This window comes from Lingula anatina, chromosome 6, assembly GCF_051362555.1.
Source record: "Lingula anatina isolate TDL-2025a chromosome 6, LinAna3.0, whole genome shotgun sequence".
Classification (NCBI taxonomy): Eukaryota; Metazoa; Brachiopoda; class Lingulata; order Lingulida; family Lingulidae; genus Lingula; species Lingula anatina.
Window position 1 is genome coordinate 17,155,191 of NC_141772.1, and position 23,341 is coordinate 17,178,531.

Here is a 23,341-nt window from a genome sequence, read left to right on the forward strand (position 1 = left end):
CATTGTGTGTGTCCTCTTAAATGAGGTCATATAGATTGCGATCGAGAGGCTACCGACAAAAAATTGGGGGTCTGGCCATGTTTGTTTTATTTTTTTTAAAAGTGAAACTGACTGATATGTTGTCTTCCATAAAACACAGTTTTCATGGGTTTTGAATCCATCTAAGACTGCATTCCCACAGATTTTAGCTCGATCTATTCCTGTGGAGAGTCTCACTAGATTACCGTCAGCTTAGCTAGATTACTGTCAGCTTAGCTTAGGTGTCTGTCCCACCTACTAAAAGCTGTAAGGGGGTAATTAACTTTTATGCGCGCTCGGCTGACAGCAATTTAGCGCGAACCCACAGGGAGTTAGGTCGATCCGGATGGATCGATCTAAACCTCTGGGAATGCACTGTTAGTGAACGAAATATGCGTTACGTTAAAGACTTTGTTGTACTGGTATTATAGAATGTGGGAGACTGCTTCATTACTTTGTTCTCAGTTGGGGCAGGGAATCATATCGATATAAATTGTGTCCGCTGATTGTTACAAAACCTTTGATATAGCTGGTCGTAGCCAGTGGCGGATTTAGGGATGTGTCAGGGGGGTCCTGATCCCCCCCTTCGACTTCTGAAAACCAATGGTTCCCTCTTGAAATTAGGATTTTGACTAGCGGAACCATAGTTCTAAACCGTACCAAATGGCACCGTTAAAATACCAAAAATTTTCATTGCCTTTCAGCGAGCCCCGAACCCCAGGCCAAGGGGGGGAGGAGGGTCGGTTTTGCATGCACGGACCCCTCCTTCAAATAATCCTGGATCCGCTCCTGGTAGCGATGACAAATAAACAATTCCAAGTTACAGAATTGGAACAAATGCCCAAGAAATAAATACCCCGAGTTGCAAATATAAGCAGAACGAAAGGCAATGTTGCACTGGTAATAACCAGCCTTTTGGTTATTCAGGTCCCTCTTTTGTTATTCACCAGCAAGTCAGATGAGACAGGCAGATATAGTTTTCTGCTACATAGTTTATTTAACTGCAAGACTCAGGTCTCTACAACTTTAATTGTGCCTGTCCATCTCGATTACTTATATAAAATTATATTAAATTAAGACTTCCATCAATTACAGATTGCATTTTAAATGAACTTTTTTTCTAGCTGACATGCAAATTGCAACCTACATGTATACATTAAAGCTAAAATTCACTTGTTTGAACAAATATGCAAATCAGATACATGCAAATCACATTCAACTGTAACTACTATAAAGGGTTTGCTACAACGTGTACATTTATGCCCCAGTAAGTGGCCCTAGCAGTTACAAGGCGAATTTTGTCCAGCAGATTTGAAGGATTATGATGTGAGTTGCGTGGATGTTGTGTGGTTTTGCGTTCTTCTTTGGGTGGCCAAGGAACTGTCTGTAAAACCTTCCAGCGGCATGGCACAATGCAATACATGCCACCAGGTATCAGCTCTGGTCGTGCCCGTAAGATAAGCGCCATCGAGGATCGTGTACTCAACTAATGTTTTGTTAAAAGCATCTCTCCTGACGGACAGATGTCATTCATCAAAATCCTGGTTTCCTAGTGCCAAGGAGAAATCCTTAGATTTGCCTTTTGACCCAACATGTCGTTTGGAGGCATGTCTTGTATCTTCATCATCACGTTGATGGTAGATTGTGTTCGCTGTTAAGCTCGTGAGGTAGCCTATATTTGCTGAAGGCTGTGTGGAGGAAAAGGTTGTTTACGGTGGTGTGCGACTCCGTGCTCGGATTGACTTTCACTTTGGGGTTGAACCAATCTGGTGATCATGAAGGAAAGGGTAAATGCTGACGTTTGTAGGGAGGTCCTGTCAACAGAAATTGTGTCATATATGTTAGTGCCTGCCGTAACTTCATTGACACATTCACCTCATACATGTAATGCGCATACACACCAGGCAACAATTCCTCAGAGAATAGGAAGTTATTTAAATCACAGATGTGCACGTGCTGCTTCATTTTACGTACTAGATTTTCGACTCATACACTTTGCAATGCATGCATTTAATTGTACTTGTAACTGCAATTAATTATCTCCATTCCCGGTTTTGTCGAATGTCATTTTTAGCGTTTGTGTCCTCTCCTACTTTAACCATATTTAGCAATCAATTGTTATATTCTTGGAGAGACCAATAAAGCGTTGGCAACCATTGCTCTACTTTGTTTGTGAAGTAAACGGTAACTACAAAGATCGATGTATTTCAAATTACTGAAAAGGAAGAGGGTATATCACAAAAATAATTCGGAAAGAATTTGACCAGTAAAAGTTTTTAGAAGTTTTGCCAAATGGTAGAAGAAGAAGTTTTTTACTCAAGTTTGGAACCACGTGGCATTTTACGAAACTAAAAACGTTATTATACGGCGAGATAACAGTGGCCCAACAAAACACATTAATCAAGTCAGTAAAGGAAACTAGATACAAGTATAGGTAGACTTTACCTACGCGAAACAGTCAACACACTGTGATCATCTTCGATATCTGCCGTCGTGACGAAATTAATTTTGATAGTCCTAACTCAACTGCAGAGGGGTGTCACCGAGGCAACACGACGCTAGTAAACCCTGTAAAGCGGAGGATCGTCTACCTCTCCGTTATTTAGGGCATGTGACAAAACCGAGCTTCTGCGTCCTGATATACCGACACTGCATCATGGCGAATTCAACAACAAACGAGACAAACGGGACCCTAGTAGGCAACATTACGACGTTGTCAACATGGTCGAGTAGTGAAACTACCACTGGCAGTTATTTCACAGCAACCGATCTCGGGGACGTCCATTCACCAAAGAATTATTCCAAATACTCTTTGGAAACTTACACAACTATCTACTGGTCAGGTAGGTTAACTTTAATTGTAAAACCGTTTAAATGAATTTTTGATATTAATTAACTGTTTATATTCGTAAGAACCCAGTGATATTGTCTAATTGTTTTTATTTCCGGAGACGATAATTTTTGCCAGCTGTAAAGTGCACATTATTTTTTGATCGGGTCATTAGTTACAGGTACGCTATCATACAGTGAGCATTTATATTTCCTGAACACAAAGCAGCATTTGGGGTTTCGTAGCAACGCCGTGATCAATGATCTGCCTTTTTTGGTCAGAAAATGTTCTTGTTCCACAGGTTATGAGATATGCAACATATTCATCGAGTAATTGACTTGTTATATAAGATTTGATAATAATATTTGTGGTATCTGTCGTATACAGCCTGTCTTTGTAGACAAGAAGGTTGAACTTATTAAAACTTCGTCATTTCAAAATGGCCGTTTTCTACAGACACAGTTAAACCACTGAATGTCTTTTAACTAAGTATCCGTAAAAAAACTTTATAGAGCAAAATCTTTGTCTATTACATCAGAAGTTTTATAGTTCAAAACTGTCTTCTAAAACGTACAAAATATGCAATACCGCACTACATGTACACCTTGCGTACTTTCACTTTTGACCAGCTTTTTCGATGTAAATGCTAACATATTGATTTGTGAGATTGATCATTGATAAGTGCTGTGTCAATAATATTTTTCATTGCCATTGGTTACCTTGCTATCGGTTAACCGTGCTGGCAGTGGATAAAAGGTTGTTAATTAGTTAACAGGTTCAAATAACATTTTGATTACCCCTTTTTAATTTCTAATTAATAATAAGTTTATTTGAGCACTAAATGATGTGAATACATTTGCAGGCTCTCTAGACTACAATATTTACACAATATATATATATACAATTATATATGTTTACATATGTAGTATGTTAAATTATACATGTGTTAATGCAAATTATGCTATAATATTAATTAATTAAGCTATTCACAGCATTGTTGACAATAAGTGGCTGTGATATACTAGATCTCAGGTGAACTATGTATTTTAACAGCAGTCTTTACAAATTCTGCTATTACTTTGAGACTTTTATGACAGGGTGGATTAAGGAGAATTGACAATATCTGATCACTGTCATCTAGACCCACTACACTGATTTTCAGTAGTTCATCATGCATTCGTTGCCTCTCAACAGTGTATCTTGTGCATTCTGTGAGGAAATGTTTTTCATCCTCTACACAGTTGCAAGCTTTACATTTTCTCTCATCAAGTGGAGTTTTAGGGTTTGTGTATCGGCCCCTTTCTATTGCTAGTTCGTGGTCACTTAGTCTAATTTTTGCTAGTGTTTTGATATCTAAGGGGGAGACACTCATTTTGATGTAATTTTCACATTCATAAGATTTTTTAATTGTTTTGTATGTCCTTAATTTGTTTGAGGTCGAACTATTTAATTCCTGCCAAAAGAGTTTTTCGATTTTTATGTTCAATTTTTCTACTAGGTTTTCTATTTGATGTAATTTCTTTGGTGGGTTGTTATCTTTGGAGAAACCCCAACAATTGTGAAAAGATTGGATGGATTCTGTCCATGTGTTTCCCTTTGTATCTTGCTCAAGATTGTACATTTGCTTTACAATTCTATTATTTGGCAGTTGTTCCAGTCTAAGACTATATCTTTGGACAAGTTTGGCTATAGTTGGAAAAATAGGGTACCTGCCGAGCTCGGCTCTAGACATGGTATTGCTAGCATGCTTTCTTAGACCTAGAATCCATTTGCAAAACTTTAAGTGTACCTGTTCGAACGGCATTTTATTAATCTTCTTCAGAGACATGTTATTCTGTTTAAGTATCTCCTGTGACCAGACCTCACAACCATAAAGCAAAATTGGTTTGATAAGTTTGTCAAATTAGATTATTAAGATTATTAGATTATTAATTAGAATATAATAAAACAAAAGAGTGTTCCGGGAAAATCACGACGATCTCCTATGTTCTCTTGCGAGATTTTCGATATGTTCCACATTTTGAGCAGTATAAAAGCTGTGCATCGTCTGCAGTCGTCGCCAGAAGGGAGAACTTAACGTGCGGCACTGAAATAAATTTCTAATTCCTATCTTCCTTTTATCCTGTCGGTAGCCTCTCACTACCTTTGCTGTAAAACATAGGGAATACTGATGAGACTTCCTAGTTTTCTTATGATTTTGTAGGTGAAACATCCAGGCTATGATAAAGGGCAGTTTAAATCTGGTACTGTTGAAAATGAAAGCTTCCTGTGTAATGAGACATTTATACGGCCAAATAAATGATTTTTTAGCATGAATTACGTCCTAAAAAGAATTATATTAATTTTAGTATTCCCAGAGCTTTTAGATCGATCTATCCCCGCGGGGAGTCTCACTAGATTACTGTCAGATAATCTGGCTTAAATGTCCGTCCCGCCTACTACAAGCTGTAAGGGGGTAATTATCTTTCGTGTCCGTTCGGCTGACAGCTATTTAGCATGAACCCCCAGGGAGTTAGGTCGATCTAAAGTAGATCGATCTAATCTCTGGAAATGGGGTCTAAGCTTGTCAAAGAATTCTCCATTTGCATTTAAAGCTTTTTTCGTTTTGGAACGTGGCCGAGGTTTCTTGTCATCTCACCCTAGAAAATACAGACTTGACATTTAATATGGAATATTTCAGTTTCGAAGGTACATGTATGCCTAGGTAAAAATGCGTTATTTTTTTCAAAAACTCCAATCTCATATAAGATTTGTGAATGGAGAAGTGTGAAGTCAGGTGTTTCGCTACCAATTAACTGACTTCCATGTCTGTTGCGCTGATACGTTATGTAATATGCAGTGATTTAATTGGGCAGTGTTCCTTTGGGCTGCTCAAAGCTTGGCTTAGTCAAATCTTGGTTCTGTCAAAAAAGTATCCATATGTCGGCAACTACTGCATAGAAGAATTTGAAATTGTGCATGCAAGCGGTCAGTTTTGCAATGCGTAAAATGAGCTAAGTCGTGCTTTACAAATTTGTTGATCTGTGGCAGAATGGCGCGAAAAAGACGGACATTACCAGACAGATTATAGCGCCAAATGGAACGGTCCCCGCAGTTTTATAGAGTAATGCCCAGACTTAAGTACCCACAAATAAGCCACGCCCAATGTATCGACATCTCACCAAAGGGTACAGGACTCACTGTCCTTCAGGATATGTTGCTGCAACTAAACAAAAACCACCCAGTCCGTTCAGAATGAGGGGTAAATTGCCACCAAAATGCATTTTTCAAGGCCTTTAGCGAACACCAAACTGGTTTTAGCAGCTTAGAATACCAGACGACCTCCGAGGTACCAACTGTAAACAGCAAAACATCGTCGTCTGTTTCTCTAATGAATTGGGGGCCATGACCGTTTCTGGGTAGAACACTGAAACCGCGTGGCTTTATTTATTGAGATCAGATTTCACCTGTACGGCCCAACTAGTCAATACAGAGTTTACAGACATCCAGAAGAGGCGAACGACGAAGCATGTGCCGCGTCTAAAGTACATCGGGTCATTGACAGCGTCAGTATTTGCCAAAACACCAATGGTAGTCGTCTACGAAAATCCGAACCAGATCAAATAAAGGAATAATCTGGGAACCACTTGACTATCATTTGATAGGGGACACCTTAGGAACAATTTAAGGTTGCACGGTGAGTTTGCCGGTTCACATAGAGCACTTTTAATAGCAGATAACTTACAGAACCATGAGAATGAGCAGCTGCCCTGGTCATTAAAATTGCTACATTTGAACCACATAGACAATATGTGGGTAGGCCATTACTCGCCTAATCAACGGCCTACATGTCCTACAGCAAAACTGGACCAAATTGGACATTTTTTGACCGATTTCTGGAATGTTATTCCAGATTGAACTCTAAAAAATTATCCCAAGGAATGCCTTGCCGCTTCAGAGCGCTGGTAACAGCCAGAAGAGGCCAAGCGTAACAGCGACCGTTGCTATGACTAGACATGAGGGTCCTTAGTAGAGCGTGAAACTCTTTTACAGACGATAATTTGGAAAATATGGAGATCCAAAATATCTCTTTTAATGGATGTCGTATGACATAGAATAGGCAATGTATTTCTGTTTGCTTCACTGTCGAATTCAATCTATGAACTGATGCAACCATGACATCAAAGAGATAATATAAAGTTATTAAAACAAGATTTTAATCTTTATTTTCATTTATCAGTCAGCAAAATGGGAAAAAACTGATGAAAAATGATTTGGAAAAAATATTCCATATTAATGTTAAGTCTGTATATTAAAGGGACAATAACTGTTCATTTTGGCCAAAAAATGAATTTTCCTGGAGTAAACAGCAATTTTCCCATACTTTCCAATGGTTAATGAATCCATTTCTACATTCAAAGTTAGTCCCTGTTTTTTTTCTAAAAAGTTTGTTTTTTTGTAATAATCTCTTAAGAGATTATTACAGCGTATAGCCATCTATGGAGGTCACGATGAGGCCGGTTGACAAGGTCAGATATCAGAATAATAACTTTGACTGCCGTTTTTGTGGTAAAACAGAATAAATTATATTTCTATGAGTTGTTTACAATGTTTTTATTCCTAACATCACTTGTACTTTTAGCTTAATTAAGACAAACTTTAGCCCATTTTACATCATTAGAAATCTTTGTTTGAAAATAAATTTGTGTTCTAAATTTCTATTGAATATGAAAAATAGATTCATCATGCCCTTGAATAATTTTTGCCTTTGCAGTATCGGCATCTTCTCTAATGTTTGTTCTACTCGCATGTCTGCCTACAAACGTACAGGAAAAGAAAAAAGTAAGTAGCCATAACTAGTTTCTGTTTTTAAAGTAGAAGTAGAAAAAGAAGTTGGATATTGGATACTGTTTCCTTATGATAAGCCATTCATAAAATGTGCTTTAAATACAAAACATTGCGTACTTCATTTATATTTGTCACTATCGCAAATACTAGTCATTAAATGCTCTCATTTTTATTGTGAATTTCTTGAATCGGATACAATTGATAATTCTTCTGTTTCACAGTAAAATACATCCTGGTTTGACGAGGGAGAACTCCATGGCCAGCAGAACATCAGTGGAAACAGATGAAGATGGATACTTGTACGTGTGGTCTGTTAATCATTAACCCATTGGGTATTACTCATGTACAAAACATTGTGCTCTATATTTACATTTGTCACTATCGCAGATACTAGTTAAATACTCTCATTTTTATTGTGATTTTTTTCAATCGGATAAAATTGATATTTCTTCTGTTACACAGTGATATACAACCTGGCTTGACGAGGGAGAACTCCATGGCTAGCGAAACATCAGTGGACATAGAAGAAGATGCAGACTTGTGCGTGTGGTCTGTAAAGATACTCGTGGGTATAGAGCGTCCTCTTTTGGTGGATATGTTCAAATGGGCAGGCGTCTGTAATTTATGTTTGGGGCTATTGCTGGCGATTCCTGCAAGATATGCATTAATTCCGCTCCTTCTGTATGACGTATCACAAGCGATACACCTATGTGTGTTGTACATGAAAAAGATGGACAACGAGGACAAAGATGCTGCATTTCAAGATGTAAAACGCGTTCATCTTTCGTATACACTTCTTGCTGGATTTCCCGCTGGATCAGCGGCAAAGATTCTTGGTGCACTCTGGCTGGACGGAATATGGGACAGTTGGGGCTATTCAGATTTTGGTTTTACTATTCTCTTCACACCTCATACAACCCTTATTCTGATTGCTGCACCAATTGTGTTTTTCACATTTTGCTGCGCATGTTGCAAGTGCAGTGAATCAGAACCGTGTAAAGACAGAAAGTTTTTGCTGATTTGCTGTTTGCTATATGTCATCTTTAGCTTATTGTGGCTTGTTGGAGCGGGTTTGATGATATCAAGTTCCCCATACGACAACGGTATTGTCCACCAGATAAGTGCTGCCATCTATACAATCATACTGCAGGCTATAAACATGGACCTTCCATTGGCCGTTGGCTTTGCTTTTGTTTTTGGTGCCTTTTTCCTTTATGCGATCATACTGTTCCTGTATGTCGCCAACAATGGTAAGTTGTCAAAGTATACGGATAAGGTTAAAATAAGGTATTTATTGTTTCTACAACAGCCCTGTAGTCAAGCGTTTTTTTCTTTCATTTTTTTTGTACTGGCGATTAAAGCATGTTTACATTTCTTCGAGCTGATGTGCTGAAAAGTGAAATGAATTTTATATGAAATTTGGTAGGATTTGATTAAAATGCATTATCATTTATCCATGGATTCTTTATTCCAGGTAGACTATTCAAAGTTGTTCCCGAATTCTCAGATGCCTGGTGTTTTGGTTGGTCGGCAGTGATACTGGTTTACTTCCTTGACAACCCTGGTTACATCAGTTCGTTGTATATTAAGGTGTATGCCATGTTACCGTTGCTGTTCTCCTGCCTTATAGGTCTAATATATGATGTCTACAGAATATTTCGTATGGCCAGAAAACGACAAAAGATGTTGGCGGAATACGCAGGTAAAAAAACGACAATTTTATCATCTTAAGCTACTATATTCTCTGTAGACACTCCCTGTTTACATAAACATAAGTAGCGTATTGGCAAAGCGTTTTACCTCTTTTACATAATTAATTGCTATTTTTCACTGCGTTTGAATTGAGTAATTTTTTTAATTAAAAATTTGTAGAAAATTAACAATTTTTGAAAAGAAAGATTCAAATCAGTTATTCACAAGAACAAAGATATTTGCAAAAAAAAAAAAAAAAAATGAATTTTCCTTTTCTCATCATGGGGAGGAAGAAAATTTATGGACAGTTGACGTCACCGACCAGATTTGGGACGAGATCAGTCATATGATGAGAGAGTCTTGGGCTAAAGAAAAAATGCTTATCCGCGGAAGAGACAATAGCGATCTACATCACACTGATTTTGAGATAACGAAGATACTGCGTGTCGAGAACCCCCGAGTGAAGAGCCAATATTTTTGCAAATTACAAGACATATCCAGGAAATGTGCACGAAATCCCATGGACAGAGTGCCATGGATGCACGCCTATACGTACCAGCTTTCCGAAATCTTAAATGAGCGTCTTCGAAGTGAACTGAATGAATACTATTTTTTCCACGGGACGAGCACAGATGCTGCTAAAGGAATATGTGCCAAAGGGCTGGATATTAGTGTTGCAAGCGATACTGCTGCTTTTGGAAAGGGCATTTACCTTGCAGAAAATTCCTCGAAGTCGGACCAATATGGAAGAATAAGTAAGACCGCCATTTGTCTACAACTTTAATAGAAAAATGGCCAAATAGGTGACACCATATCGTTATTCAAAAATGCAATTTGTAATGATGATACATCATACGTATAACTGAAATATGTATTGACGAAACTATTTAAACGGGACGTGCCCTTTGAGCGTGTCGAATAAGAAAATGTTGCAATTTGGCTGATGGGAATCTGATCCTGATCTTACGTATCATAGAATAAACGTTTTGACATTTACATTGGTCTTTAAGGAAACTGCCAACAGCATTAGAGCGCCAAGCTTAAAGAGACTTTGGTATAATAAGATGATATGTATATTTTGTATGAAGCTCGAGGGAGAGAAAATTGAATAGTTCCGTTCTGAAATGAAATGTTAAAACCTTTACTTTATGTAACACCGGTTTTGTATTTTTCAGATAAATACCGCCGCGGAAGAAAAGGACTAAAAATGTTCCTTGTTCGAGCCTGCCTCGGTCGACCATATCTCACACGTGAAATAAAACAATTCCCTTGGCCTCCGTGTACTGTTAAAGGCTGCATGCGAGTCTCATGCAACCACACCAGACAATTTGACTCTGTGATAGCAGAAATTCCCAAAAAATTGTACAGGGAGTTTGTTATTTTCGACAAAAAAATGTGCTATCCTGAATACATCATCACATACAACAGAAAAAAGTAGTGTATCCAAACGACTTAAACGACTTAATTCAATATTCGGTGAAAAGTCTGTTTTATTTCTATTCCGAGGTTCCTGACTTTGCTGCTGACTGAGAATGCGTCAAGGTACACAAAGAGAGGTATAGTTTCATTCGAAAGAAGTACGGGGAAAAGTGGTTTAGTTTAGACTATTGAAAATGGGCGTTACTAAAGGAACGAAGACGATATTAACTCTAATGGTAGGATTAACATTAATTTTAATTTATGTGGTTTAACAATATATATACATGTATAATGAAATTTGGTAATCCAAAATATGCAGTTTCAAGACAGACTGGGGACATTTGCACTTTTATATTTGATGACAAAAATATCGAAAAAGGAAAATGTATACATGATATTTAATGTGAGGGCATATAATGGAGAGCAGTATATTTGTAAAACTTTCTCTCTTTTCCTGTAATGAAACACCCGGATGTATTCAAAGGTGCAGGTCCATGTATTTTACGCGACATACTTAATAATATGATTGTGGTGATGATGAAGGATTGACCAATTTTGTAAGCATTATCAAACCAATTGCGTAAAGTGTAACTGTTTGTTGAGGTCCATTGAAGACGTGTGGAAAACGCATTCACTTACATACTGTGTTATTATAATCAGTCAACAATATAATCATTCACTTTGTTTCGGCCTTGCATGAATATTTATCATTCTCTGTGTGGGTATGCCTGAGACAAATGTATATCTAAAATCTGATAGGTAGAAACCCTCACCTATTTACTATTGCATATCAATTAGAATGTCAATTAGTTGCTGCCACTGTGGCATGCATATAGATACCCTGTAGATAATGTGTATACAAACCGAGTTCTTGTACATAATAAGGGGACTTAAGATTTGGAACTGAAGATGTGAGGGTGTTGTTATATTTCCTGTCCTATGCATCAGTGACAAGTGGAATTTCAGAAGAACCTGGACAGGGAGTATCATGGAACCCTACATGTTTGTGATGAATTGTGTACATATGTTGTGGTATTGGGAACTCTCATTATAAGGCATGGACTTACTAACGTATATATCTGTATATCCACTGAAGATTTAGAGTTGCGTCTTATTTATAGCTTAATAAAGTTTTGTATTACTGTGATGATGATAAAGATACTTTCATATTTACTGACCGCTTATTTTTCAGTTCATTACTGTGCTTGCAATAATATCCATAGGATCCAAACATGTTTCAAATAATGACCCATCGGACAATAAACCATATCGGACTATAAGCAATGAGCAATGAATTCATACCCCACCTTTGCAAACGCAAACCTTTAAAATGCTCGGTGCAGCCCAAGTCGTGTGACCTTTCATAATTCCATCACAAGTGCTTTTAAATTAAAATTTTTTAGCAGCATCTAGTTTGCCTTGATTATATACAAGGTGAATTAAAAAAAGCAAATATAACAGGTCCATGCATGTCTCTCTCTTATTTTGACAGTAATATAAACTTGCTAGTTTCAGTTGTTCTCTGTATCGGAGATCTGTACGATAACAATCAGAATGAAAAAAATGTTTACTTTTCACGACCCATATTCATAGATTTATATTGCATTAGTTTAACGGCCAGTGATGACACATTTACTGGGTACCACTAGCACACTCGGGGACAGGACACATGTACCGGGAAAGACATAGTGGGATATTTACGTTTTTTCTCCATTTCCGGCGACATCCTTGGGACTCAGTAGTACCTGTAAAAACCATACAGAGTGTTAACGCTTCATTGGGACTACAATGGTTAATCCCGGTTTTACTATAGGCTCAGAAGGGCATATAAAATTACGTGTTGTTTCGCTAGTTATGTTGCTCATACAAAGATTCTTCCTGGAAAGCAACATTAACCTTTAACTTATGTCGACGCGAAAAAGATTTTAGTTACCGTTTCAACAGTAATAAGCACATACAGTACCCACTTAGTTCAAGATTAGTTCATTCTTAGTTCATTTGTACGTGTATGTGTTGACTAACATTACACATTTATTTTCATGCTTTAGCCATAAAATAACATGGCTAAACGGAAGAGCTTATAAAATAATAAAATGAAATAAAGAAAGAAATACAAGACAATCAATTAATGGTGAAGAAGAAGTAATAATGAATATTTCCACAACCCTAAAACATTTGATATATTTACTTCGTAGACACATCTAACCTTATTTTCAGATAGAATAGACTAACGATTGGACTAGGTAGATTGCACACATTGTGACTATGAATGTTCAATACTTGTTCGTTTATTCAGTCAGCTTCTTGGCCTTTTCATACCTTATAAATACACTCATAACCTCGCACTCATTGTGTGTGTCCTCTTAAACGAGGTCATGAAGTTTGCGTTCGAGAGGCTACCGACAAAATAAAAAAGGGGTCTCGCCATGTTTTTTTTTTCATTTTTTATGGTACAATTTACTCATATGGTGTCTTCCATAAAACACGACTTTCATAGGTTTATAGTCCATTAAAGTGATGGAAATATGCGCTACGTTGAAGACTTTGTTGTATTGTAGAAAAAGGGTGACAGCTTAAGCGCTTTGTTTTCATTTTCAGATGGCAACAAGTCATCAAAATCCTGGTTTCCGGAGAAACAGTCAACAGCATACTCCTTAACTGTGGCCTAACAGTCCTTAGATTTGCCTTTTGATCCAACATGTCATTTGGAGGCATGTCTTGTATCTTAATCATCGTGTTGATGGTATATTGTGATCGCTGTTAAGCTCGTGAGATATTTGCTGAAGACTGTGTGGTGGAAAGTGTTGTTCACCTGTCAGTCATATGGCAACTGGCCGCGCGTAGGAAAATATTCAGAATTATATTGAGGTTGAACCAATCTGGTGATCCAGAGGAAAAAGTAAATGCTGACGTTTGTAGGAAGGTTAGTAGCCAGAGATACATTTACAAACTGGTTAAGTCAGTACCTCAAAGGACTGACGACGTCATAAAGCTTCGTGGCAGCCACATGAGATCATATACCAAATATATTATTACTCACCAGAAGTAATACAAATGGAGAAAGTTTCACAAATGTTGAAAGTCTTTTGTTAAAACCAGAAAGTATAGCAAAGCATTAATATGCAGGTTGACTTATGTATTTTATCAAAGTTTCAACTTATTTAAACCACAGATGCACATGTAATACATATACAGTATTTTGTTAAAATGCTACATCATTTTACGCACTAATTTTTGGTTTCATACATTTTGCAATGCATGCATCTAATTGTACTTGTAACTGCAAATGATTAACTCCATTCCCGGTTTTGTCGAATGCCATTTTTAGCGTTTGTGTCCTCTCCTACTTTAACCATATTTAGCAATCAATTGTTATATTCTTGTAGAGACCAGTAAAGCGTTGGCAGCCATTGCTCTATTTTGTTTGTGCATCAACGGTAACTATACAGATCGATGTATTTCAAATGACTGAAAAGAAATAGGGCATATCACTAAATTAGTTCGGAAAGAATATGACCAGTAAAAGTTTTTAGAAGGTTTGCCAAAACACTGAACACAATTCCAAAGGAGAAAAGAGATTATTTACTCAAGTTTAGCATTTTACGAAACCAAAAACGTTATCTATACGTCGAGATAACAGTGACCCAACAAAACACGTTAATCAAGGTAGCCAAGGAAACTAGATACAAAAACAGGTTGATTTTATCTACGTGCAGTGATCATCCTCGATAGCTGCAGTCGTGACGCTATTAATTTTGACTATCTCAACTGCAGAGATGTGTCACCTTGGCAACATGACGCCAGTTAACCCTGTAAAGCGGAGGATCTGAGTTTACCTTTCCGTTATCTAGGGCCCCATCTGACAAAACCGGGTCTCTCGACACTGCATCATGGCGAATTCAACAACAAACGGGACAAACGGTACAAACAGGACCTTAGTAGACAGCGTTACGACGTTGTCAACTTGGTCGATTAGTGAAACTACCACTGACAGTTATTTCACAACAACCGGTCTCGGGGACATCCATTTACTTGTCCCAACCATGAATTATTCCAAGTACTCTTTGGAAACTTACACAACTATCTACTGGTCAGGTAGGTTAACTTTAATTGTTAAACCGTTAAAATGAATATACGGTACAAATTAACTGTAAATATTCGTAAGAACCCAGTGATATAGTGGAATTGTTTTTATCATCGGACAGGAGATTTTTGTCAACTATAGAGCACACATTATTTTTGATCGGGTCATTAGTTACAGGTACGCTTTGATACAGTGAGCTTTCTTATTTCCTGAACACAAAGCGGCATGGGGCTGTTTAAGACATTTGGGATTTATAAGCGATGTCGCGATCAATGATAAGGGTATCTCTACCTCTTCTGGTCAGAAAATGTCTTCGCTTCACAGGCTTTGAAATATGCAACACGTTCATCGACTTGTTATATAAGATTTGATAATAATATTTGGGGTAGGCCTATCTGTCGTATACAGCCTGTCTTTGTAGACAAGAAGGTTGAACTAATCAAAACTTCGTCATTTCAAAATGGTCGTTTTCTATAGACACAAACCACTAGATGTCTTTTAACTAAATATCCGTAAAACTTTATAGAGCAAAATCATCACCGCCTAATTAAATCAGAACTTTAAGTTTTATTTTTCAAAACTCTCTACTAAAACGTACAAAATGCGCAATATCGCACTACACCTTGCCTACTTTCACTTTTGAGACAGCTTTTCGATGTTAATGCTAGCATATTGATTTGTGAGATTTTGATAAGTGCTGTGTCAATATTATTTTTCATTGCCATTGGTTACCTTGCCGGTTAACTGTGCTGGCAGTGTATTCATTAGTTAATAGTTTCAAATAAAACATCGATAAACCCTTTTCATTCTAATTAGAATACAATAAGTGTTTGGGGAAAAACACAACGATGTCGTATGTTCTCTTGCGAGCTTTTTTGACGGTTTGTTCCACATTTTGCACAGTACAAAAACTATTTATCGTCTGAAGTCGTCGCCAAAAGGCATATGTATCCGAAAGGGGGACTTAACGTGGCTTACCTGCTGGTCTAGTTGATTCCGCACTGAAATAAAACTCCTGTCTTTTTTATCCTGTCGGGAGCCTCTCACTACCTGTGCTGTAAAGCAAAGGAAATACTGATGAGGCTTCCTAGTTATGATTCTGAAAGTTAATCATACTGGCTATGATAAAGGGCTATTAAAATCTGGAAATGCAGTGTCCCTTTGTGGCAAGACATTTATAAACGATTTTTAAGGATGAATTACGTCATAAAAAGAATTATACTAGTTTAGGCTTGTCAAAGAATTCTCATTTTGCATTTAAAGCCTTTTTTCATTTTGAAACGTGACTGAGGTTTCTTGTTATCTCATCCAGGAAATATATTGATATATTTTTCTACCATCACTTGTGCTTCTATCTTAATTAACACAAACATTAGCCTATTTTACATAAGGAATTATTGTTTGAAAATAAATTTGTGTTCTAAATTTGTATTGAAATGGAAAAATAGATTCATTACTACCCTTGAATATGTTTTGCTTTTGCAGTATCAGCATCTTCCCTAATGCTCGTTTTACTTGCCTGTATCTGCCTCCAAACTTACGTTTACAGGAAAGGAAAAAAGTAAGTAATTATAACTAGCTTCTGCTTTTAAAGATCTTTTTGGGTATTATTCATGTACAGAACATTGTGTACTACATTAACATTCGTCACCATCTCAAATACTAGCCGGTAGTTAAATGCTTTCATTTTTATTGTGAACGTCTACAATTGGATATATTTGACAGCTTTTCTATTACATAGTAAAATATATGCTGGTTTGACGAGGGAGAAAACCATGGCCATCAAAACATCAGTGGAAATAGAAGAAGATGAAGACTTGTGCGTGTGGTCTGCAAAGATACTCGTGGAGATAGAGCGGCCTCTATTGGTGGATATATTTAAATGGGCAGGCGTTTGTGCTTTATGTCTGGGGCTATTGCTGGCGATTCCTGCAAGATATGCATTAATTCCGCTACTCCTGTATGACGTATCACAAGCCATTCACGTATGTGTGTTGTATGTGAAAAAGATGGAAAACAAGGACAAAGATGCTGTATTTCAAGATGTTAAACGCGTTCATCTTTCGTATACACTTCTTGCTGGATTTCCCGCTGGATCAGTGGCAAAGATTCTTGGCACACTGTGGCTGGACGGAATATGGGACAGTTGGGGCTATTCAGATTTTGGCTTTACTATTCTCTTCGCACCTCATACAATCCTTATTTTTATTGCTGCACCAATTGTGTTTTTAACATTTTGCTGCGCATGCTGCAAGTGCAGTGAATCAGAACCGTGTAAAGACAGAAAGTTTTTGCTGATTTGCTGTTTGCTATACGTCATCTTTAGCTTATTGTGGCTTGTTGGAGCGGTTTTGATGATATCAAGTTCCCCATACGACATACATGGTATTGTCCATCAGATAAGTGCTGCCATCTATACAATCATAGTGCAGGCTATAAACATGAACCTTCCATGGGCTCTTGGCTTCGCCTTTGTTTTTGGTGCCTTCTTCCTTTATGCGATGACACTGTTCCTGTATGTAGCCAACAATGGTAAGTTGTCAAAGTATATAATTATTGTTTCTAGAGCAGCCTTATACAAGCGTTTTTTATTTTTGTAATGGCGATTTAAGCATGTTGTTTATTTTTCCTAGAGTTAGAGATGATGAGCTGAACAGTGAAATGAACTTTACATGAAGTGTGGATAACTGGATTAAAATACATTCATCATTTATCCATGGATTGTATATTCCAGGAAGACTGTTGAAAGTTATTCCTGAGTTCTCAGATGCCTGGTGTTTTGGTTGGTCGTCAGTGATACTGGTTTACTTCCTTGACAACCCGGGTGACGTCAGTTCGTTGTCTATCAAGGTGTATGCCATGTTTCCGTTGCTGTTCTCGTGCCTTATAGGTCTAACGTATGATGTCTATAGAATCTTCCGTATGGCCAGAAAACGTCAAAAGCTTTTGGAGAAAAGAAAGATACAGCAAGATGAAGCGAATCAAGTGACAGAAATGGAAGTACAAGCACCAGATTATTGGGTTAATTTTCAGGATGATTTTAAGAAATGTGCAGGTAAGGGAACTATTTTTTTACCATCTAGAACTGCTGTATTCTTTCTAGGCATTCCCTGTTTACATAAATATAAGTAACGAATTGCAAAGTTTCATATCCCATGTCCTCCCTAATATACACTATTGCATTTTTCACTACGTTTAAATTGCGTAAATCAAATTTACATTTTTAAAGAAAGAATCAATTATACATAAGAACACAAACATTTTCATAGAGTATCAAAATCATGTTCGTCATCTTGTAGGGGAGGAGGGAGGGGTCATGACAGTTGAAATCGGCGGCCAAATACGGAAAGAGGTCAAACATATGATGAAAGAGTCTTGGTCTAAAGAAAAAATGCTTATCCACGGAAGAGACAGCGTTGGTTTACATCACACCGATTTTAGGATAACGAAGGTAGAGCGCGTCGAGAACCCTCGGCTATGGAGCCAGTATTTTTGCAAATTACAAGATTTATCCAGGAAATGTGCACGAAATCCTATTGACAGAGCGCCGTGGATGCACGCATATACGGACCAGCTTTCCGGTATCTTAAATGAGCGTCTTCGAAATGAACTGAATGAATACTATTTTTTTCACGGGACAAACACAAATGTTGCTGAAACAATATGTGCCACTGGGCTGGATTTTAGGATTGGAAACGAGGGACTCTTTGGAAAGGGCATTTACCTTGCAGAAAATTCCTCGAAGTCGGACCAGTATGCATGGCTAAGTAAGACCGCCATTTCCTACAACTTTAATAGAAAATAGGTGACCCTATATTGTTGTTTAAAATTATATTTTGTAATGAAATTACGTCATACGAATAACTGAAATATGCATTGACAAAACCATTTAAACAGGAATTGCCTTTTGATGGTGACAAGTAACTAAAAGCTTTGATGTGGCTGAGTGAAAATTGATCCTGATCTTACGTACATAATAAAATAAACATTTTGACATTTCCACTGGTCTTGTTACGCTGATTGTATAAATAGTATTTATTTTCTGGGCTTGTAAAATACCTTCTACTTTCTGCTCACGTTGGAATAAAATTATTTATCTATCTATATAGCAAGCCGTCACAAGCATCGGAGAGGCAACCTCAAATAGACTTGGGTATTTTGAGCTGATATGTATATTTATATGTGGAGAGGAAGAGCAAACTGAGTAATTGTGCTCTGATATGAAATGTTAAAACCTTGAGATTATATTAACCCTTTTTGTATTTTTCAGGTGCGACAGACCGCGGAACAAAAGGATTAAAAATGTTCCTCGTTCGTGCCTGCATCGGTCGACCATATCTCACACGTGAGAAGAAACAATTTCCACGGCCTCCTTGTACTGAGAAAGGCTGCATGCAAGTCGTATGCAACCATACCAGTCACTTTGATTCCGTGATAGCAGACGTTTCCAATATGTTGTACAGAGAGTTTATTATTTACGAGAAAACAATGTGTTATCCTGAATATATCATCACGTACGACAGAATATAGTATTGAATCCAATTTAAACGACTTAATTCAATATTCGGTGAAAAGTCCCTTTGATTTCTATGCCAGAGCTTCGTGACTGCGAGAATGAGAATGCGCCAAGATGCACAAGGGGACGTATAGCCTCAACCGAATGACGTTAGGGGAAATACAAGGTGGTTATACAAGGTGCATTGAAGAAAGCAAATATAACAGGTGCATGGCTCGCAATATGGCAGTAACAACAAATTGCTAGTTTCATTGGTTCTCTATAGCGAATGATTACCCCAGGTGTCTGCACTCATTGACACCACCTCTCGATTTTTCACCGAATGATTGACAAGTGGCAACCAAAACAGGTCAATTGACATCAATTAAGTTGTTCATTTCATCATCATTGCATTTAAATTGTTCTGCTCCTCCTGGACCCCGTAACTCAAAAGCATCGCGCATTGCGACCGAGCGCAAGCGTCTCGATTCCATAACTAGCCCTGTTGTCGCTTACGACAACAAGTTGCAATTACGGTCGTATCAGTAGTCATCTTTGTTTTGTTATGCAAATGATTTGCTCAGTATATATACGGCCAGCAGTAGTTCTGGGCGCGGCCACGTTTGTATTTGACGAGCAGAAGGCTCAGGTCGCCAAGTATCAAGATTTTGTGTAGTCACTTCGGCAAAATCTGTGGATCACCATCGGGCGGGAAAAGCCACATTTCTCTGTACGTATTGTTAACTATTTGCACAATGTATATGTAAAAGCGTAAGTCGTTTTTGTCTAGCCAAATTTATAGTATGCACAACATTTCCAGTTTCTTATAATTTTAATTATATTTAATTAATTAATTAAAATTAATTATTTCTTTTTATATTTGTATTCAGTTTATATTATATTTGTGTATTTTTATATAATCAGTTTGGTGTTTATATTTCATTATTTTGTTATTTTAGTATCACCATGTCCATGTCAGTGTATGTGCGTGAATAAAGGTGTGAACATTTTCCCGTTGTTTGTGTTCGTTTGGCGTGGGATCCGCAACAAGTACTCGACACATATAATACACTGCGGCCTCTATGTGATATCGTTATTCGCAATGCCCGATGCTTTCCAGTTACGGGGCCCTGTTTTTTTTTTTTTTTTACTCTGCTCTAGTATATGTAATTACTACATGATCAAATGTAACTATACTGCATATCTTTGACTGTGAAAAAAAAAGCCTTTTTGTGGCTGTGAGGTGTGTTTCTGCCCGAATATCATCTGTCTGATAACAGTGGCATTAAACATTAAAAAACATTTATAAAACTAGAAGTAAGAAAGGATAAAAATTAGGGTAGAATAAAAAAAACGAATGTTTATATATAATTTTCTTTTAAAAATGAAGCTAATTAATGAAGCTTAAGGCAAAATAAAAATTACATTACAGCCATGGAAATACCAAAGATGAGTTCATCGATACCACGGGCCGACGACCATGTCCAAATATTTCACCCACTGCCCCAACCTTTTTTTTTGGAATGGTTAGCCTTTCCCCGCCCACTTAAAGGTTATTTACCCCGTAGCTATAAAAGCTGTCATATGTTCGAGTTCTTTTTCTTTTATTTCGAAGTAGCCTATACAATACACTATACAAGTATATGATATTAAAGCATTTTAATGACGCAACATTACTAATTAAATTTCTAAATATGTACCGTGCCGCTTTATGGACATGTCAAAGTGAATGCACCATGCTACTATCAATGTGCCACTGATAACGTGTGCATTCCCAGCTACCGCAATGTGTACTGTACAAAATTTCATAGCGCTCCCCCAAGGAGGCTATATTTTCACCTCCGTTTGTCTGCTACCAGATACCAGCTCAAAAAGCTACAGATAAATTTTCATGAAAATAGACTTGTTCAGAATAGGTCACAAATGTGTTAACTTAAAAACGATAAGATTTTGTTGGTGATCTGAATCCAAATATTTTTAAAGGATTCTACATCTTTGCGATGTAGAGCCAATGACTCGAACTTGTACCATACCATAGATTTGCTCTCAGCTACCAGTGTTTATCACGACAGGTTGCTTGGCGGGTGTTTTTATTTGGTTTTGGACTGAAAGAAGAGCATAGCGGATTAATTGAGTCAAATAAACATGTATTTTTATGTTTTCGCTTACAGCATCGGTAGTCCATGCCTAGAAAGATTCTTCCCTCAACCTGCAAATTCTGGTTTATCTTTTTCCCTTGCTTTGCCTCGTGGTTTTAAACGTTTTGTATCTAGAGTCCCTTAGACTAGCAACTGTGGGTCTGTAACCCTTGATGGGCAGATAAGCAGGGAAATGTTGAAATTTGAAGATAAGCAGCTGATCCCCAACAGATCTGGGGCTATATTCTCGAACGTATTGTAACTTTTCAATAAAGTCCGATTGTTAACGTAAGTTGATACATACCGGTCGTTTGAAAATGTTATACACTAGAACTAAGGGTGCGGACGGTTCATAAAAATTGAAAAGTTTATCGAAGTATTAAAAACCTCTGTCTTTCGGAATTCATTGCCTAAGACTATAATAGTCTAAGAATACTTCTATAATTAAATCACAGACAAACAAAAAAGTGGTTGCATCATTAAGGTGTTCATTTTCATATGGTGCCTGTGACAATAAATTTAAAATGCCTGGATATAGGGGTTACATTTTAGTGTCTGAGCATTATTTCAGCCTTTGTACAAAAAAGAAAATAATAATAATAATAATTTTACTGAAAACAAGAAAGATATTGTGCTACATTGTATATACATTGTACTATACATGTGTTGTTGATTTAAAGGCGGTTTTCAGGCTTAGACCATGGCTTATAACCAAAGACTTCCAAATCTGCTGCAAAAAAATTTAATTCCATTGAGTTCAGCCTGATACAACTGAGATAGGCCAATATACTCTTTTCTGTCAGTTTTAGATTTCTTCTTTAATCTTTAAATTCACTTTTAAAGGTGGTTAAAAAATAAAATTAAAAAATACCAGGGTTAGACAATTTCCTGTGTAATAATAATAATAATAATAATAATAATTTTACTGAAAACAAGAAAGATATTGTGGTACATTGTATATACATTGTACTATACATGTGTTGTTGATTTAAAGGCGGTTTTCAGGCTTAGACCATGGCTTATAACCAAAGACTTCCAAATCTGCTGCAAAAAAATTAATTCCATTGAGTTCAGCCTGATACAACTGAGATAGGCCTATATACTCTTTTCTGTCAGTTTTAGATTTCTTCTTTAATTTTTAAATTCACTTTAAAAAGTGGTTAAAAAATAAAATTAAAAAATACCAGGGTTAGACAATTTCCTGTGTAATTCCCAATGTTCGTTTTAAATGTTCGATGTCGTTGTCTAAGGGTGCATTCCCTGAGATTTAGATCGATCCAGAGATTTAGATTTAGATCGACCTAACTCCCTGGTGGTTCACGCTTAATTGCAGCTTTTTACAGCTTTTAGTAGGCGGTACAGACATTTAAGCCCGTTAAGCTGACACCAATCTATTGAGACTCCCCAGGGGGATAGATCGATCTAAAATCTATGGGAAAGGGGTCTTATTCTTCCAGTTTGATGATCATACGGAATTGCGTACGAAAACCACAGTCTGGACATAGGAAACCATGCGTCACGTGCCCTTGCGTCACGTGCTCTTGCGTTACGTGCCCTTGTGCGTTCAGGCATCATGATCTATAACGTAACGGATGAATCCTGGGGAACCCTTAAGGGGTCACTTGAAAATTGGCTGCCCCTTTTTGTCGGGCGTGAGACCACCTTTTTTTGCCGTACCAATTACTTTTTTTTGTCATTTTTGATGATCCGTTGACAGGCTAAAATGCCGACTTGTTGCACTGCACCATACCCTAGGTGTCTGAGATAAACACCATCCGCGGGTATACGACACGAGGCGTTCATACATTGTAAGGGTGCCTCACTAAAAGCACCTTTGA

General features: G+C 37.3%; 2 protein-coding genes across 2 annotated transcripts; both read left to right on the forward strand.

Annotated features, from left to right (window-relative positions):
• Positions 1 to 2,253: 2,253 nt before the first annotated feature.
• Positions 2,254 to 11,933, forward strand: LOC106152261 (uncharacterized). The gene is made up of 7 exons (XM_013525779.3): positions 2,254 to 2,861; positions 7,602 to 7,669; positions 7,897 to 7,974; positions 8,138 to 8,925; positions 9,150 to 9,377; positions 9,661 to 10,122; positions 10,543 to 11,933. Exons 3-7 carry the CDS (start codon positions 7,931 to 7,933, stop codon positions 10,803 to 10,805), a joined length of 1,785 nt encoding a protein of 594 aa, XP_013381233.2. The 5' UTR covers positions 2,254 to 2,861; positions 7,602 to 7,669; positions 7,897 to 7,930; the 3' UTR covers positions 10,806 to 11,933.
• A 2,257-nt stretch (positions 11,934 to 14,190) lies between these two features.
• LOC106152260 (uncharacterized) lies at positions 14,191 to 20,926 on the forward strand. The gene is made up of 6 exons (XM_013525778.2): positions 14,191 to 14,881; positions 16,356 to 16,431; positions 16,612 to 17,402; positions 17,605 to 17,925; positions 18,170 to 18,637; positions 19,141 to 20,926. Exons 1-6 carry the CDS (start codon positions 14,677 to 14,679, stop codon positions 19,398 to 19,400), a joined length of 2,121 nt encoding a protein of 706 aa, XP_013381232.2. The 5' UTR covers positions 14,191 to 14,676; the 3' UTR covers positions 19,401 to 20,926.
• The last annotated feature ends 2,415 nt before the right edge of the window (positions 20,927 to 23,341 follow it).

What these genes read in the sequence shown, in the direction of transcription:
- LOC106152261 (XM_013525779.3), top strand. Translation starts at nt 7,931, where the DNA reads ATGGCCAGCAGAACATCAGTGGAAACAGATGAAGATGGATACTT. An exon ending in ACAGATGAAGATGGATACTT is followed by an intron (nt 7,975 to 8,137) that starts GTACGTGTGGTC and finishes TCTGTTACACAG; the next exon opens with TGATATACAACCTGGCTTGA. An exon ending in GGACCAATATGGAAGAATAA is followed by an intron (nt 10,123 to 10,542) that starts GTAAGACCGCCA and finishes TGTATTTTTCAG; the next exon opens with ATAAATACCGCCGCGGAAGA.
- LOC106152260 (XM_013525778.2), top strand. Translation starts at nt 14,677, where the DNA reads ATGGCGAATTCAACAACAAACGGGACAAACGGTACAAACAGGACCTTA. An exon ending in CACAACTATCTACTGGTCAG is followed by an intron (nt 14,882 to 16,355) that starts GTAGGTTAACTT and finishes TTGCTTTTGCAG; the next exon opens with TATCAGCATCTTCCCTAATG. An exon ending in GGACCAGTATGCATGGCTAA is followed by an intron (nt 18,638 to 19,140) that starts GTAAGACCGCCA and finishes TGTATTTTTCAG; the next exon opens with GTGCGACAGACCGCGGAACA.